This window comes from Heptranchias perlo, chromosome 30 (assembly GCF_035084215.1).
Source record: "Heptranchias perlo isolate sHepPer1 chromosome 30, sHepPer1.hap1, whole genome shotgun sequence".
In the NCBI taxonomy this organism is placed as follows: Eukaryota; Metazoa; Chordata; class Chondrichthyes; order Hexanchiformes; family Hexanchidae; genus Heptranchias; species Heptranchias perlo.
The window spans coordinates 2833818-2849080 of record NC_090354.1 but is presented as its reverse complement, the minus strand read 5'-3'; the positions used below and the strand labels follow the sequence as shown (position 1 = coordinate 2849080).

Genomic DNA, 15263 nt, shown 5'->3' with positions numbered 1-15263 from the left:
GTTCCACACTTTGTAAAGCCAACCATCCTTGTTCCTTATTATAATCCATTTATTTTTCAATTTTTAGTGTGGCAATTAAAACCTACGTGCCTTTTTTATTTTGTCTTTAATTATTATTTTATGCTGGGTATTATTCAGTACTGAGATGGTTAAGGCCTATTTAAAATATTCCTCCTGCTCTCTGACTGCTAATGTACTGGGAGCCTGTTGGAGATAAGCCGTTGCATAGGATCAACTTAAGTGTGTGTTTTTCCCTCTCCCTTGTTAAAATTTTTTGTTAAGAAGCCACAATCCATTTCCCTTACGTACTGCCGGTGCCTGATAAGATCAACGTCTGCCTAGGATCACAAGTGCGCGTCAGCAAATTGGAGATGATCTTATCAGGGCTGGGCTGTGGTGTCGAATTTCAGATGAGATCACTTATTTTACATCACAAAGCACATCCCTAAAGCCTGCTCAGCATCAACTTCACGTTTCACAGACCTCTTTGTTCCTGATCTGTGCAGCACAAGGCTGAGAAGCACATTCTTTCTCCACATTCTGCAAGCAGCTACATTGGAGCTTGTTAGCTTCCATTATGCCCGTGCTGTAAATGCTGGCTGATTCCTTCCTCACTCAACTGAACCTACAGCAGAAAAAAAACATCCAGTATACAACCGCACCGGCTGACAGGCATTTTAAAAAAAAACGTGGATTATGGTTAGGAATTTAGAGACTCTCTTTGTATAAACACGCTATTGTACTCTCTGCCGTTTCTGTGCTGTTTCAGCGCTGATATGGAGAACCCGATCAAAATCAAGAGGACCGCCATCACTCTGGCTCAGAAAGTCCAGATCATCTTGAAGCTGAACGACCCTTCCTTCAAGCAGAAGGAGATCGCCCGGGAGTACGGGCTGACAGCCTCCGCCATCTCCAAAATCGTCAAGAAGAAAGAGGAGATCCTGGAGGAGTGGCTCCGAGGGGGCAACCTGGAGCGCAAGCGCAAGCGGGAGGGCAAGAACCAGACCATTGACGACGCTCTCCTCAGCTGGTTCTGGACCGCCAGCAAGGAAGAGGGCCCCATCTCCGGGCCGGTGCTCATGGCCAAAGCCAAGGCCCTGGCCGAGGAGATGGGGATCGAGTTCAAACCCACCAACGGGTGGCTGTGCCGCTGGAAGAACCGCAACAACCTTGCGTACAAGCGCACTCCGAAGGAGAAGAGCGAATACAGAGGGTCGGGCGAGCAGTGGACCGGTACGATATTTATTTTGCTGATCACCCCGCTCCATATGATCAATGTCTCTCAAAACTGTCACTATCCCATTTCCCCACCCCGCCCCCAATTTTTTCTCGAACAGGGATCTATAACAAACGACCAGGGCTGTAAGCAGCAAAACCTGGTTTACACCACAGCTACCATGCCAGGCCATGTTTACCTTGAGTTACCACTCGATAGGATCCTGTGTATCCAGGGCCACCTCTGAATATCAAATTAGAAATCTGTCAGGACAAGAAGTTGGTGTGGGGGAGTTGGAGAAATTCGCTTCATTGCTGGGGAACGGCGAACTCCAACCTTCCTATTGCTTTCTGTAGCCACATAACTCAGCCAATGTGTTTGGTACATAGAATTATATAGAATTTACAGCTCAGAAACAGGCCATTCGACCCAACTGGTCTATGCCGGTGTTTATGGTCCACGCCGGTGTTTATGGTCCACACAAGCCTCTGCCCACCCCTCTTCATCTCACCCTATCAGCATATCCTTCTATTCCTTTCTCCCTCATGTGTTTATCTAGCTTCCCCTTAAATGCATCTATGCTATTTGCCTCAGCTATTCCTTGTGGTAGCGGGTTCCACATCTAACCACTCTCCGGGTAAAGAAGTTTCTCCTGAATTCCTTATTGGATTTATTGGTGACTAACTTATATTTATAGCCCCTAGTATTGGTCTCCCCAACAAGTGGAAACATCTGGTAGCTTGAGCTTGTCCACAGATCCCTATATGACCTTGTTTCACCATACAATTGTTACACTGCGAGGTTGCATTCAGCCCACATCAACTCGAACAAGACTTATTTCCAGTCTCGCGGTGCTAACTGAGCTTAAATGTTTAAAGGTACGCCCCAGTATCAATTGGTTTTTCTTCCAATCTTTACCCCCTTTAGTGAAGGTGCTGATTTTGCTGGGTCAGGGCTCCACGGGTGCTGGTATCTCATCCAAGTGCTCATTCTTCACCACAAATGAGCATGGGCGGTGAGCGTCAGTTGGCTATTCTACCACGTGGCGCATCATAGCCAAGCCCGACCCTGACACCCGTTCACTTTTCAGCAGGGGTTGTTGGATAACTATCAGTAGCGGGATCCCCGGCTAATTTTCTCTTTCCCTCCGGAAGCTGTGTAGTGTTTGTATAACCCCAGCTAACTCAGCCCAAACTAGGGATGAAGCCTGGAATCTTCTTGGCTCTGTATGGCTCAGTTTCACGTGGACAGTTCAGTTATCAGCTGAACCATTTTGGAGCATAACATTTTAAAGGTGGGGAAACGGGAGGGGGGGGGGTCTGATCTACCAACCAGGTTTGGCACATCAGTATAATACAACCAATCAAGTATCATAATATGTTGTTAGGTACAGCATTGGTGGAAGCCATTTGGCCCATCGTGCTGTGCTGGCTCTTTGAAAGAGCTATCCAATTAGTCCCACTCCCCTGCTCTTTCCCCATAGCCCTGTAAATTTTTTCCTGTCGAACATTTATCCAATTCCCTTTTGAAAGTCACTATTGAATCTGCTTCCACCACCCTTTCAGGCAGCGCATTCCAGATCATAACAATTCGCTGCGTTAAAAAATCTTTCCTCATGTCGCCTCTTTTGTGCATCACCTTAAATCTGTTTCCTCTGGTTACCGACCCTTCTGCCAACAATTTCTGGACCCTTCAGACCCTTCTGGAAATAGTTTCTTCTTATTTACTCTATCAAAACTGTTCATGATTTGGAAAACCTCTATCAAATCTCCCCTTAACCTACTCTATTCTAAGGAGAACAACTCCAGCTTCTCCAGTCTCTCCACATAACTGAAGTCCCTCATCGTTGGTACCATTCTAGTAAATCTCCTCTGTGCCCTCTCTAAGGCCTTGACATCCTTCCTAAAGTGTGGTGCCCAGAATTGAACACAATACTCCAGCTGAGGCCTAACTAGAGTTTTATAAAGGTTTAGCATAACTTCCTTGTTTTTGTACTCAATGCCTCTATTAATGAAGCCCAGGATCCCAATGCTTTTTTAACAGCCTTCTCAACTTGTCCTGCCACCTTCAAAGATTTGTGTATGTGCACCCCCAGGTCTCTCTATTCCTGCACCCCCTTTAAAATTGTACCATTTACTTCATATTGCCTCTCCTCATTCTTCCTACCAAAATGTATCACTACACAGCGTTAAATTTCATCTGCCATGTGTCTGACCATTTCACCAGTCTGTCTATGTCCTCCTGAAGTCTGTTACTATCCTCCACATTGTTTACTACATTTCCGAGTTTCGTATCATCTGCAAACTTTGAAATTATACCCTCTGTACCCAAGTCCAGGTCATTAATACATATCAAAGTACTTTTGAAGTATAGTCACGATTGAAATGTAGGAAACGTAGCAGCCAATTTGCGCACAGCAAGGTCCCACAAACAGCAATGTGATAATGAGGCAGGAGCAGAGACAGGCCGTGTTGCGGAGGTGGTCACACATTTTCTTTATATTCTAAGCAGCTCCATCACTTTTTCAAGAACTGGCTCCCTCATTCATTTTCCACGCCCATTTCTCTCCCTGTTGCAGTGCAGTTTGCTCATCGACAGGGATACCAATCTTGATAGAAACCGAGACTAGAACATTGTGCTGTAGCAAAGGAAACTAATAGCAACCAAAGGAAGTTGGGGGAGGAGAGGGAGGGAGCGAAGATGAGTTTAACAAGTTAAACAAGTTGAAAAGTGAGTCAGGCACAAAGCCATGTGGAAAAGTCTTTCTCTCCAGAGAATGTTAATGGCGAGGTATGAGAGATCATCAGGGAATCATTTAGATCCAGATGTTCAGGTATCCCCGGAGCACCTCACACACCCCTGCACCCCGAGTTTAAACTATTTGCCTCTAATTACTCTCTCCCATCTCTTCTTTGTCCCGCCACTGCCATCTTGTTAGCTGTGGCTCAGTGGGTAGCACTCTCGCCTCTGAGTCAGAAGGTGGTGGGTTCAAGTCCCACTCCAGGGACGAGCACATAATCCAGGCTGACACTTCAGTGCAGCAGTGGCAGAGGTGCCGTCTCTCGGGGTGAGAGGTTAAAACCGAGGACTCGTCTACCCTCTCAGGATGACATAAAAGATCCCATAGCCACTATTGGAAGAAGAGCAGGAGAGTTCTCCCTGGTGTCCTGGCCAACATCTATCCTTCAACCGGCATCACTAAAACAGATTATCTGGGCTTTATCTCATTGCTGTTTGTGGGATCTTGCTGCGTGCAAATTGGCTACTGCGTTTCCTACATTAGAACAGTGACTGCACTTCAAAAAGTACTTCTTTGGCTGTAAACCGCTTTGGGAGGTCCTGAGGTCGTGAAAGACGCGATAGAAATGCAAAAGAAAATAAAAGTGTTTTAGCCCCTCGTCTCTTGAAGACGCTAACTCTTGCCAGATACAGTTCAAGAGATGCCAGTCATCCTTCAAGTGGTCAATCTTTATGTGTGGACCTAGACAGTGATTGTCAAACAGGCTATTCAACCATAGGGAGCACCACAGCTGAGCCAGATCCTGCCCACTCCTGATATCTATACACGCTTTCAGCTGATGGGGGTCACAGGACAGCAAATCATGAGCAAAACCTTGGCTTTTTTTCCCCTCTGGGCTGGAGGAAGTTACAGAGATAGGAATATTACCACACCAAGGACCCAAGGTCTCCAGGAGAGGAAAGGTGAGAAAACAGAAGAGAAAAAATTACTGAGGGGTTACTGTGAAATGCTCACTGGGTCCATTTCTTCTTTGAGTACACTCTGAGTACACACTATGGACTGACAGACTGAGCTTAGATACAATTAGTTTACAATTGTCAACCCCAGTCCATCACCGGCATCTCCACATCAGAGCTTAGATATGGCATCAAGTCATCCCAATCCCATTGCCTTTATAAGTGCCAAGCTTTTTGGTTTGATAATGAAACCCACCTTTTATTTAGAGTAAAAGAAAATCCCCCAAATTACTGGGGAGATTTGATAGAGATGTTCAAAATCATGAATGGTTTTGACAGAGTAAATAAGGAGAAACTGTTTCCAGTGGCAGAAGGGTCGGTAACCAGAGGATACAAATTTAAGGTGATCGGCAAAAGAGCCAGAGGCAACATGAAGCAACATTTTTTTTAACGCAGTGAGTTGTAATGATCTGGAATGCACTGCCTGAAAGGGTGGTGGAAGCAGATTCAATAGTAACTTTCAAAAGGGAAAATACTTGAAGAGAAAACATTTACTGGGCTATGGGGAAAGAGCAGGGGAATGGGACTAATTGGCTAGCTCTGTCAAAGAGCCGGCACAGGTACGATGGGCCGAATGGCCTCCTTCTGTGCTGTACCTACTATGATACTGCAGCCTATTCATGCTTTCTAACAAACAAAAAAACATTAAAAGAAATACAACCAAATCCTTGAGTTAAGATTAAAAACAGGCCTGGATCGCAAGTCCGATTTGCTGCTGGCACTGAATTAAACCCTGCACAACTGAAAATCAAAGATTTGCGTGTACATACAAACTGATAGAGAGTGAGCTTCAAGGTGGTCTCATTTCTGAAATAAAAACCTTGAAAGTGGACAAGGCAGCTATATCAGGCAGCCAGTAAGATACAGAAAAGAGTCTTCCCCGAGTGAGGCAAAGAGCAAAAGGCATCAAACGGGCAAATTGGCTGCCGGGTTTCCTACATTACAACACTGACTACACCTCAAAAGTACTTTGTTGGCTGTAAAGTGCTTTGAGATGTCCTGGGGTCGAGAAAGGCACAATGTTAATGCAAGTTCTTTCATTCTTTTCTTTTTTATCAGATTTAAGGGTGCATTACAACCTGATATTGACACTGGCGGGAGCAGTTGCTTCTCCTAAATCAGTGCCTATGGAAGAATGACCTTTCTCATCCTTGTTTTCAAATCCCTCTATGGCCTTTCCCCTCCCTATCTCTGTAACCTCCGCCAGCCCTACAACCCTCCAAGATCTCTGCCCACCTCCAATTCTGGCCCCTTGCGCATCCCTGATTTTCATCATTCCATCATCGGCAGCCGTGCCTTCAGCCATCTAGGCCTTAAGATCTGGAATTCCCTCCCTAAACCTCTCCGCCTCTCTACTTCTCTCTCCTCCTTTAAGACGCTCCTTAAAACCTACCTCTTTGACCAAGCTTTTGGTCACCTTTCCTAATATCTCCTTCTGTGGCTCAGTGTCAAATTTTAACTGATAATCATTCCTGTGAAGCGCCTTGGGACGTTTTACCACATTAAAACCATTACATAAATGCAAGTTGTTGTTGACCAGTGAGGTACTGGATGGCAGCTGCTACCTGTGGACAGTAGCATAGCAAGAGTCAGCAGCTTCATGTCAGGAGTAGATCAAATGTGGGAAGCAGAAGGGGTGCACAGGCAACTACATCTGCAGACAGTATGGATCATTTCAATTGCCGGGAAACTAAAGGTTAATGTTAGTTGCCAGAGAGTCTGCAGTGCTGTTCACGGACATCCTATTTGCATGGAGACAGTAACCGGGGTGAGTTTCAAGAAAATTGTGTAGGGATGAGGACCACTTGAGGTAAAACCCGACTGCAAGGATATAAATGCACCTTGCTTACCATTTCTTAAATGGTGCAATTTAATGCATTTAGGGCAATGCACCGCTTTTGAAAAACACATTAGAGGGCAAAGAAAAATATAAGATTTCAGTTCTCAACTCTCTAGAAACGCATGACAGCAGGAAAAAGGGGTTTGGGAAGAGGAGGAAAAGCACTAGGAAGCAGAGGGGGTGGTGCGAGCTGCAACAAAGATGAAGCATTTTTATCTTGGTTAGATTATCAATTGGATTCTCTATTGCTGGTCACATTGCACACATAGAGGTAAGGTCAGTGACTGTTTGCTGATAAAACTTACAGTACAGTCTGGCTAATATTCATGCCTCAGGACAGGGCACCATGTATCTTTCAGGAAGACTGTGGTCTGCATGTTTCATTGTTCTCATTGTACTTGGATGGGGACCTTCTAACTCTATTGACTTGATTATGCTAATATGCTTAAATGGCCATGGTATTCAGTTTCAATCGACTGACCCACAGGAGGATCAGTCTTGGACCACAAGCATTATCTGTGTTTGAATACTGCATATGGTGATCAATCTAATGTCGGTATAAACAATACCTTTCTAAAAAAATGTTTCATAGAATTACATAGAATTTACAGCACAGAAACAGACCATTCGGCCCAACTGGTCTATGCCGGTGTTTATGCTCCACACAAGCCCCCTCCCACTTTACTTCATCTCACCCTATTAACATATCCTCTCTGGTGCTTGTAAGGATGCTTTGTGAGATGCTGCAGTCTGAATCCATAGAACAAAACTGTTATAGTTCAGCACAAATAGGTAATGTTACTCATAGAGACCACAAGAAGATTGGGTTGGGAAATGGAAAACTTCAAACTGGTGCAGTGATGCGAATTGATTATATAGGAACATAGGAACAGGAGTAGGCCATTCAGCCCCTCGTGCCTGCTCCGCCATTTGATAAGATCATGGCTGATCTGTGATCTAACTCCATATACCTGCCTTTGGCCCATATCCCTTAATACCTTTGGTTGCCAAAAAGCTATCTATCTCAGATTTAAATTTATAAATTGAGCTAGTATCAATTGTTCTATGTTGGAGTTAAGGTGCATTGCTGGGTTAGTACAGGGGGAGCTTGATTTTACATGAAAGAAAGGACTTTTATTCGTATAGTGACTAATCAGGCTTCAGAAACATTTCAAAACACTTCACATACGATGAATTACTCTTAAGCAAAGTGACTATTGTTCTGTAAACGAGGCAGCCATTTTACACAGCACAAGGTCCCACAAACAGCAGGATGAATTGTCAATCTGTTTTTAATGGTATTGGTTGAAGGAGGAATGTTGGCCAGGACACCGGGAGAACCTTCTGCTATTCTCTGAATAGAACGATGGGATCTTTAAGGTCCAATGAATAGGCAGATTGGGACCACGGCTTAACATCTCATCCAAAGACACAGCACCTCTGACAATACAGCACTCCTTCAGCATGGCATGGCAGTGTCAGCTTCAGCTTATCAGCTCAAATTCCTGGAGCTTGAACCTCTCAGACGCAAGACTACTATCAACTGAGTCAAGCTGACACCTGTAACCAATGCTACACCCATCCTATGCATATCTGATATGCACTCTTAGCAGAAAAAGATGAAAATTATGAGGACAGGTTGCATAGGCTAGGCTTGTATTCCCTTGAGTATGGAAGATTAAGGAGTGATCTTAATTGTGGTGTTTAAGATGATTAAAAGAGTTGATAAGGTAGAAAAGAGAAACTATTTCCTCTGGTGGGGGCATAACCTTAATATTAGAACTCGGTCGGTCAGGGGGTGGTGTCAGGAAGCACTTCTTCATACAAAGTGTAGTGGAAATCTGGAACTCTCTCCCCCAAAAAGCTATTGAGGCTGGGGGTCAAATGAAAATTTCAAAGCTGAGATTGATAAGATTTTTGTCAGGCAAGGGTATAAAGGGTTATGGAACCAAGGCAGGTAAATGGAGTTAAGATGCAGATCAGCCGTGGTCTAAATGAATGGTGGAACAGGCTTGAGGGGCTGAATGGTATCCTCCTGTTGTTGTGCTCCATTCCTCAGCGCTAACATCCTTCGTCTTGCTAAGTGCAACCCTCTCCCCTCCCACCCCAACCCCCAATTCAGTGCAATTAATGATCACAGCATAATCACTGCAAGATTATCAAGTGATAAATTTACAGTTAATTACTGGGAAATAACACAATCAATATTGTTTTTAAATTAAAAAACCTAGAAGAAGGGAAAATGGCCATTGGGCAGGAAACCACCAAGGTTGAAAAGAATATGAGAGTAGGTGAAGTAAGTCAAGAGGATGAAATTTCCTGATGTCCCACTCTGCTGGCCCATGTATACAAAAATGCAAAGGAGTTACAACATGGAAACAGGCCATTAAGCCCAACCAGTCCGTGTCAGCGTTTACCCTCCACGCAAACAAATAGTTCCAATCACATTTACCCACCCTGTTCCCATATCCCTTTATCCCCTTTTCCTTCATCCAATCTAACCTTGAATGTTGACATAATTTCTGCCTCAACCACTAACTGTGGAAGTGAATTCCACAGCCTCACAACTCTCTGTATAAAGAAATGTCTGTTGCCCTCTGTTCTAAATCTCTTGTATCTCCGGCCCTTTGTTCTAGACCCCATAACTACTGCAAACAGCCTGTTTCTATCACTCTGTCTCATTCTTTCATAATTTCAAACACTTATATCACATCACCCATAATCTGACTTGTTCTAATGAAAAAAGCCCCAATTTTCCAAGTCTTAATTTGTATTTGTATTTCCTCATCCTAGTGAATCTGTGCTGTACCCTATAAGGCCTTGACATCCTTCCAATAATGTGGAGCATAAAACTGCAAACAGTACTCTTAAAATATTAAAGTAAATATTTTACAACATAGTAATAATACTACAACATTCCAGCTCATGATTTCAACAAACAAAACTGAACACTGAAAATTGAACTATGCATGGTTGATCGTGATATTTGACAGTTTTTGATTTAAAAGCCAGCACAGGCTTCATAACATAATACCAATCTCTTTAAATGTTTTATGAGGTTACAAAATCAGCATCTTTACATCAATACTGAGACACACAAAAGCATCTGATTTTTTAACATATTTCAAACCTCCAAAGACTGTGGTTATGTTACTAAAGCAATTGTAAAAAAAAAATCAGAAGTATTTTTAAAAGATTTCAATCCTCATGATATCACACATTAAAGAAACAACAACTTGCATTTATATAGTATCTTTAATGTACTAAAACATTCCAAGGCGCTTCAAAGGAGCGTAATCAAACAAAATTTGACACCGAGCCACATAAGGAGACATTAGGACAGGTGACCAAAAGCTTGGTCAAAGAGATAGGTTTAAAACCGAGTCTTAAAGGAGGAGAGAGAGGTAGAGAGGCCGAGAGGTTTAGGGAGGGAATTCCTGAGCTTAGGGCCTACGCAGCTAAAGACGGCCACCAATGGTGGAGCAAAGAAAACCGGGGATGCGCAAGAGGCCAGAGTTGGAAGAATGCAGAGGTCTTGGAGGGTTGTAGGGCTGGAGGAGGTTACAGAGATAGGGAGGGGCGAGGCCATGGAGGGATTTGAAAACAAGGAGTGACTACTGCCGGGTATAATTCCACAGAACAATTATACACCATTTGTGGCCGTGCCTTCAGCTGCCTAGGGCCTAAGCTCTGCAATTCACTCCCTAAACCATTCTGCCTCTCTCCTCTTTTAAGACGCTCCTCAAAACCTACCTCTTTGACCAAGCTTTTGATCACCTGTTGTAATATCTCATTACGTGGCGCGGTGTCAGATTTTGTCTGATAATCGCTCCTGTGAAGCGCTTTGGGACATTTTACTATGTTAAAGATGCTATATAAATGCAAGTTGTTGTTGTTTTTGGGGGGGTGAGGGGAATGGGAATGAAAGCTGAGCTTTGCGGTAGATCCAGTGTAGCGCACTTGGTGCTCGAAGCTTGTTCCCACTCCAAACATGCAAAGCATACCCAAAGCCACACAAGGCAATGTGGCACTTGGTGGGTTAATGCAATGTAGGCCAACAGAAGAGGATCTTTGTACAAATTATCTATATTAAAAATCACATCCTGTTGTTTTTTATTTCAGCAGTCCCAAGCCCGATTAAAAAAACCTCATTCTTTTTAGATACAATCAAGTCCTCTTTAAGGTCACACTGTACGTCATGAAATGGAAGTTGATCTTATCGGGGACGAGGCAGTGGCTGGTTCATGGGAGCACTACAGCAATGAGAATTCAATGTTAAACTGCTTCTCATTGCATTATACAGACGATCTTATCAGGACTCAACGGTACCAGGAAGTGAACCACTTTCCATTCCCTTTCTTTGTAAAAGCCTAGAATCTTTCATCACATTTTCTCTTGTCCTGAAGCCGAGCTGTACTGCTCTTGTTGTTGGGTAGCTGAGAATGCCTGAGCGATTAGAAATCAGTAATATGATCAAGCCAGCACAAGGGCTTTATTCAATCCACTCCACTCAGACCACCCACTGTCTCCTCTCCCTCAATATTACTTTTTAGTCCCTGTAGGTTCTCGTGTTTCAGGAATAATAAAATTTAATTCTGCATTTATCTTCCAATAAGAGGGCGGCATTGTGACTATGATTTACTAAATTACATGAGCGTCAGTGAAATAGTTGAAAATTAAAATATATGTACAGGCTGGAGCGTAATGTGCTTAACCCTCGCAGCGCCACATGCTCTGGGGGCATTAACATTCGATCGGCTGTTGCCATTCTGTTTTTTCCAATTTTCCCTTCTCCTGCCCTGAAGGGATGAATCATGCCAAGGTACACTTCCGCAGGCAACAGCTGCCCTGTGACATCTTGCCCAAGCATCCATTTCTCCTGTCACAATCTGGACAGTATGTGCGTTTGCGCGTTGGCAAACTATTAGACCATGTAGGACACAAAGTCAGTCCAGCCTCACCCAACATCTACACTCACATTTTATTAGGGAGTCACTGGACAGTGACCAGGAGCAGGAACCCTGGCTGTTTTCTCCCCCACTTTCCCTCATTTAGGGGCACTGATGCCAATTGTAGTGACCTCAATTGCCATTTCATCTGAAATCAGCTTATTCAGCAGAGACCATGGTTTTACTACTTCCTAGTCTGTATAGCAGTGCCTCAGTGGGTAACACTCTCGCCTCTGCATCAGAAGGTTGCGGGTTCAAGTCCCACTACAGAGACTTGAGCACATAATCTAGGCTGACACTCCCAGTGCCAATACTGAGGGAAAGCTGCACTGTCAGAGGTGCCATCTTTCAGATAAGACGTTAAACCAAGGCCTGTCTGCCCTCTCAGATGGATGTAAAAGAACCCACGGCACTATTTCAAAGAGGAGCAGGTATCCTGGCTAATATTTATCCCTCAACCAACATCACTAAAACAGATTGTCTGGTCATTTATCTCATTGCTATTTGTGGGACCTTGCTGTGTGCAAATTGACTGCCTTGGGGGGAGGGGGGAATTTGTACATTGAGAAGCCAGTTTCTGGAACACAGTCAATCGCAGAGCCCCACAGGCCTGCTGACACTGGCTAGTCAAGTGGGCGCCAGCCAAAAATATTCAAAATAGCCTGATCCTGTGATTTCCGACATAGGAACAGGAGAAGGTCATTCAGCCCCTCGAGCCTGTTCCACCATTCAACCAGAACATGGCTGATCTGCATCTTAACTCCATTTACCCGCCTTGGTTCTGCAACCCTCAATACCTTTGCCTAACAAAAATCTAGGGTTAGAGACACTGGCAGGATAATGTCTCCTGTGAAACTCCCAGAGAAGGGAGTTGAGTCAGGGTCAATTGACACCATTAAAAGAAGCTGCACTGATATCAGTTGAGAAAGGGGATTGAGGGCTAGACAGGTTCAGGAACTCTAGCCAAGATTCAAGACTGCCCAGGAATTTCTGGCCCTTTGCCTTTACCCCTGATGTATTCCAGCCGAACTGTGTCACCTCAATCAGCTGTGTGTTAATTGTCTCTGTCACACTGTTAGACTCGATAACTTCATCTGTTAGCTCCATCACTGTTGATATCAGTACTCAAAACACATTTTGCTTGCCAATTCTTCTCACAAACTTTTTCTTCTCTCCTGACTCCTTGCTGGGTATAGTTCCACAGATACCGGCCATTCTCCCAATACCTCACCCAAATGAGCAGTGTCAGCTTTGACAATGTGTGCCAGCAGAATATTCGACTACAGACAGCATCACAGACAAGGGGTTCAAAAGGTAGTTGGAAGGGGAGGCGAAGCCCATGTTCGAGTAATCATAAAGGGACTCTGGAGGGAGCTTTGAATAATCACACACGGACTCTGGACGGAGCAAGCTAGATGGGCTTAATGGCCTTTCCATGCTTCTGCTCATAACATCGTTCATAGTTACCGTTTGATTTATTTTTCACTTTATAAAAGGATGTTCTTTAAAAATAGTGCATACACGAATGATTGCAGGTGTAAGGGGAATGAGTTATGGGGAAAGATTAAAAAAAACCACAGTCGCTACAATCTAAAGAGAGGATGGTTAAGGTGGATCTGGTTGAAGTATATAAAGTATTAAATGGCTTAGATAAAGGAAATCCTAAATATTATTTTACAATACAGCAGGATGATAGAAGCAGAGGTCAAATATAAAAGTAGTGAAAAATAAATTTAGGTCAGATAGCAGAAAGAACTTCATCACACAGAGGGTGATAAATGGCTAGAATAATCAGCCAGGCAGTGCAATAAAGGCAGGCGCACAAATCACAGTTGGATGCCATGTGGCAGAGTAGAGGGGCGAGTACTTATTTCCTGTCCTTGACTTATCTTAGGTTCTAGTGATGACAAGACTTTAGTATATTGGACTAGTAGCCTGATCTGGCTGCTGGCCGTCGTGATTCTCATCCATTCTTTTGTTACCCTCAGAATTGACTATTCCAATGCTCTCCTGGCCAGCTTCCCAACTGCCGCCCTCCGTACACTTGAGCTCATCCAAAACCCTGCTGCCCGCATCCTAGCTCGCACCAAGTCCTGTTCACCCATAACCCTTGTGCTTGCTGATCGACATTGGCTCCCGGTCCAGCAACGCCTCGATTTTAAAATGCTCATCCTTGTGTTCAAATCCTTCCATGGCCTCGCCTATCCCTATCTCCGTATCCTCCTCCAGCCCCACAACCCTCCGAGATCTCTGCACTCCTCCAATTCTGGCCTTTTGCACATCCCCGATTTTCATCGCTCCACCACTGGCGGCCGTGCCTTCAGCTGCCTAGGCCCTAAGCTCTGGAATTCCCTCCCTAAACCTCTCCGCCTCTCTCTCTTCCTTTAAGACACTCCTTAAAACTTACCTCTTTGACCAAGCTTTTGGTCACCTGTCCTAATATCTTCTTATGTGGCTCGGTGTCAAATTTTATTTGATAACGCTCCTGTGAAGCGCCTTGGGACGTTTTACTATGTCAAAGGCGCTATATAAATGCAAGTTGTTGTTTGGACATCGGACATGGAGATGATCAGGCGAATATCCTGCCAGGACTCACATTCTACAATCAGATACGAGGAATTAGAACCACAGACGTTTACACCACAGAAGGAGACCGTTCAGCCCATCATGTCTGTGTTGGCTCTTTGCTAGAGCAATCCAAAACTAATCTCTTCACCCCACTCTCTTGCCATAACCCTGTATTTTCCTGTGCTTCAAATATTTATACACTTTTCCCTTGAAAGTTGTAATGGCCTCTGCCTCAACCACTCCCTGTGGCAAAGCTTTCCGTGCTCCAACAAATCTATGCATAGAGATTTATAAAACCATGGAAGATACCATTTAAGTGGGGTACTAGAGTGTACTCAAGGAGCTGTAGTTAAGTACGCGCTATCGCCATTGGGACAGGAGATAAAAGAAAAAGCACAAATATTAATTTGTATACGTATTGGCCGTTTCAGGTTTTCCTGTGTTTGTGCATCCATCTCTCTACCTGCAAGATGGACAGCCTGTCCCAGACTACTATGGAGAGGGAACAACAACACAACCACTGGATGAAGCAGAGGAAGACTCTCGCGAGCAGCCTTCAGAGGGAGCTGAGCAGGAGGAGCAGGACTCACAGTTTTATACAGGCGAGTCTTAGTTTACCCAAACGAGGATGGGTGGATCACTTCAATCTACGAACATCCCACATAGCATCAAAATTATTACTTTAAAAAAAAATGTCAACTGGAAATTGTTAATTTAATGGCTGCAGTAATGTGATTCTTTGGACTCTACATCAGTAGGCATTTTTTTTACAAATAGTGGTAAACACAGGAACAGAATGAGGCCATTCAGCCCCTCCAGCCTTCAATTCAATTCGATCATGGCTGATCTTAACTCCATCTACCCACCTTGGTTCCATGACCCTTAATATCCTCACCTAACAAAAATCTATCGATCTCAGTTTTGAAATTTTCAA

The 15263-nt window shown here is 44.1% G+C and overlaps 2 protein-coding genes across 7 annotated transcripts in view; one reads left to right on the top strand and one right to left on the bottom strand.

Annotated features, from left to right (window-relative positions):
- The window catches only part of LOC137300248 (sorting nexin-11-like), a 115994-nt gene that overhangs the window by 60804 nt on the left and 39927 nt on the right, over positions 1 to 15263 (bottom strand). The window lies entirely within an intron of this gene.
- LOC137300198 (tigger transposable element-derived protein 3-like) lies at positions 444 to 14942 on the top strand. The gene is made up of 2 exons (XM_067969281.1): positions 444 to 1233; positions 14761 to 14942. The coding sequence occupies exons 1-2, from the start codon at positions 777 to 779 to the stop codon at positions 14940 to 14942; spliced, it is 639 nt and encodes a 212-aa protein (XP_067825382.1). The 5' UTR covers positions 444 to 776.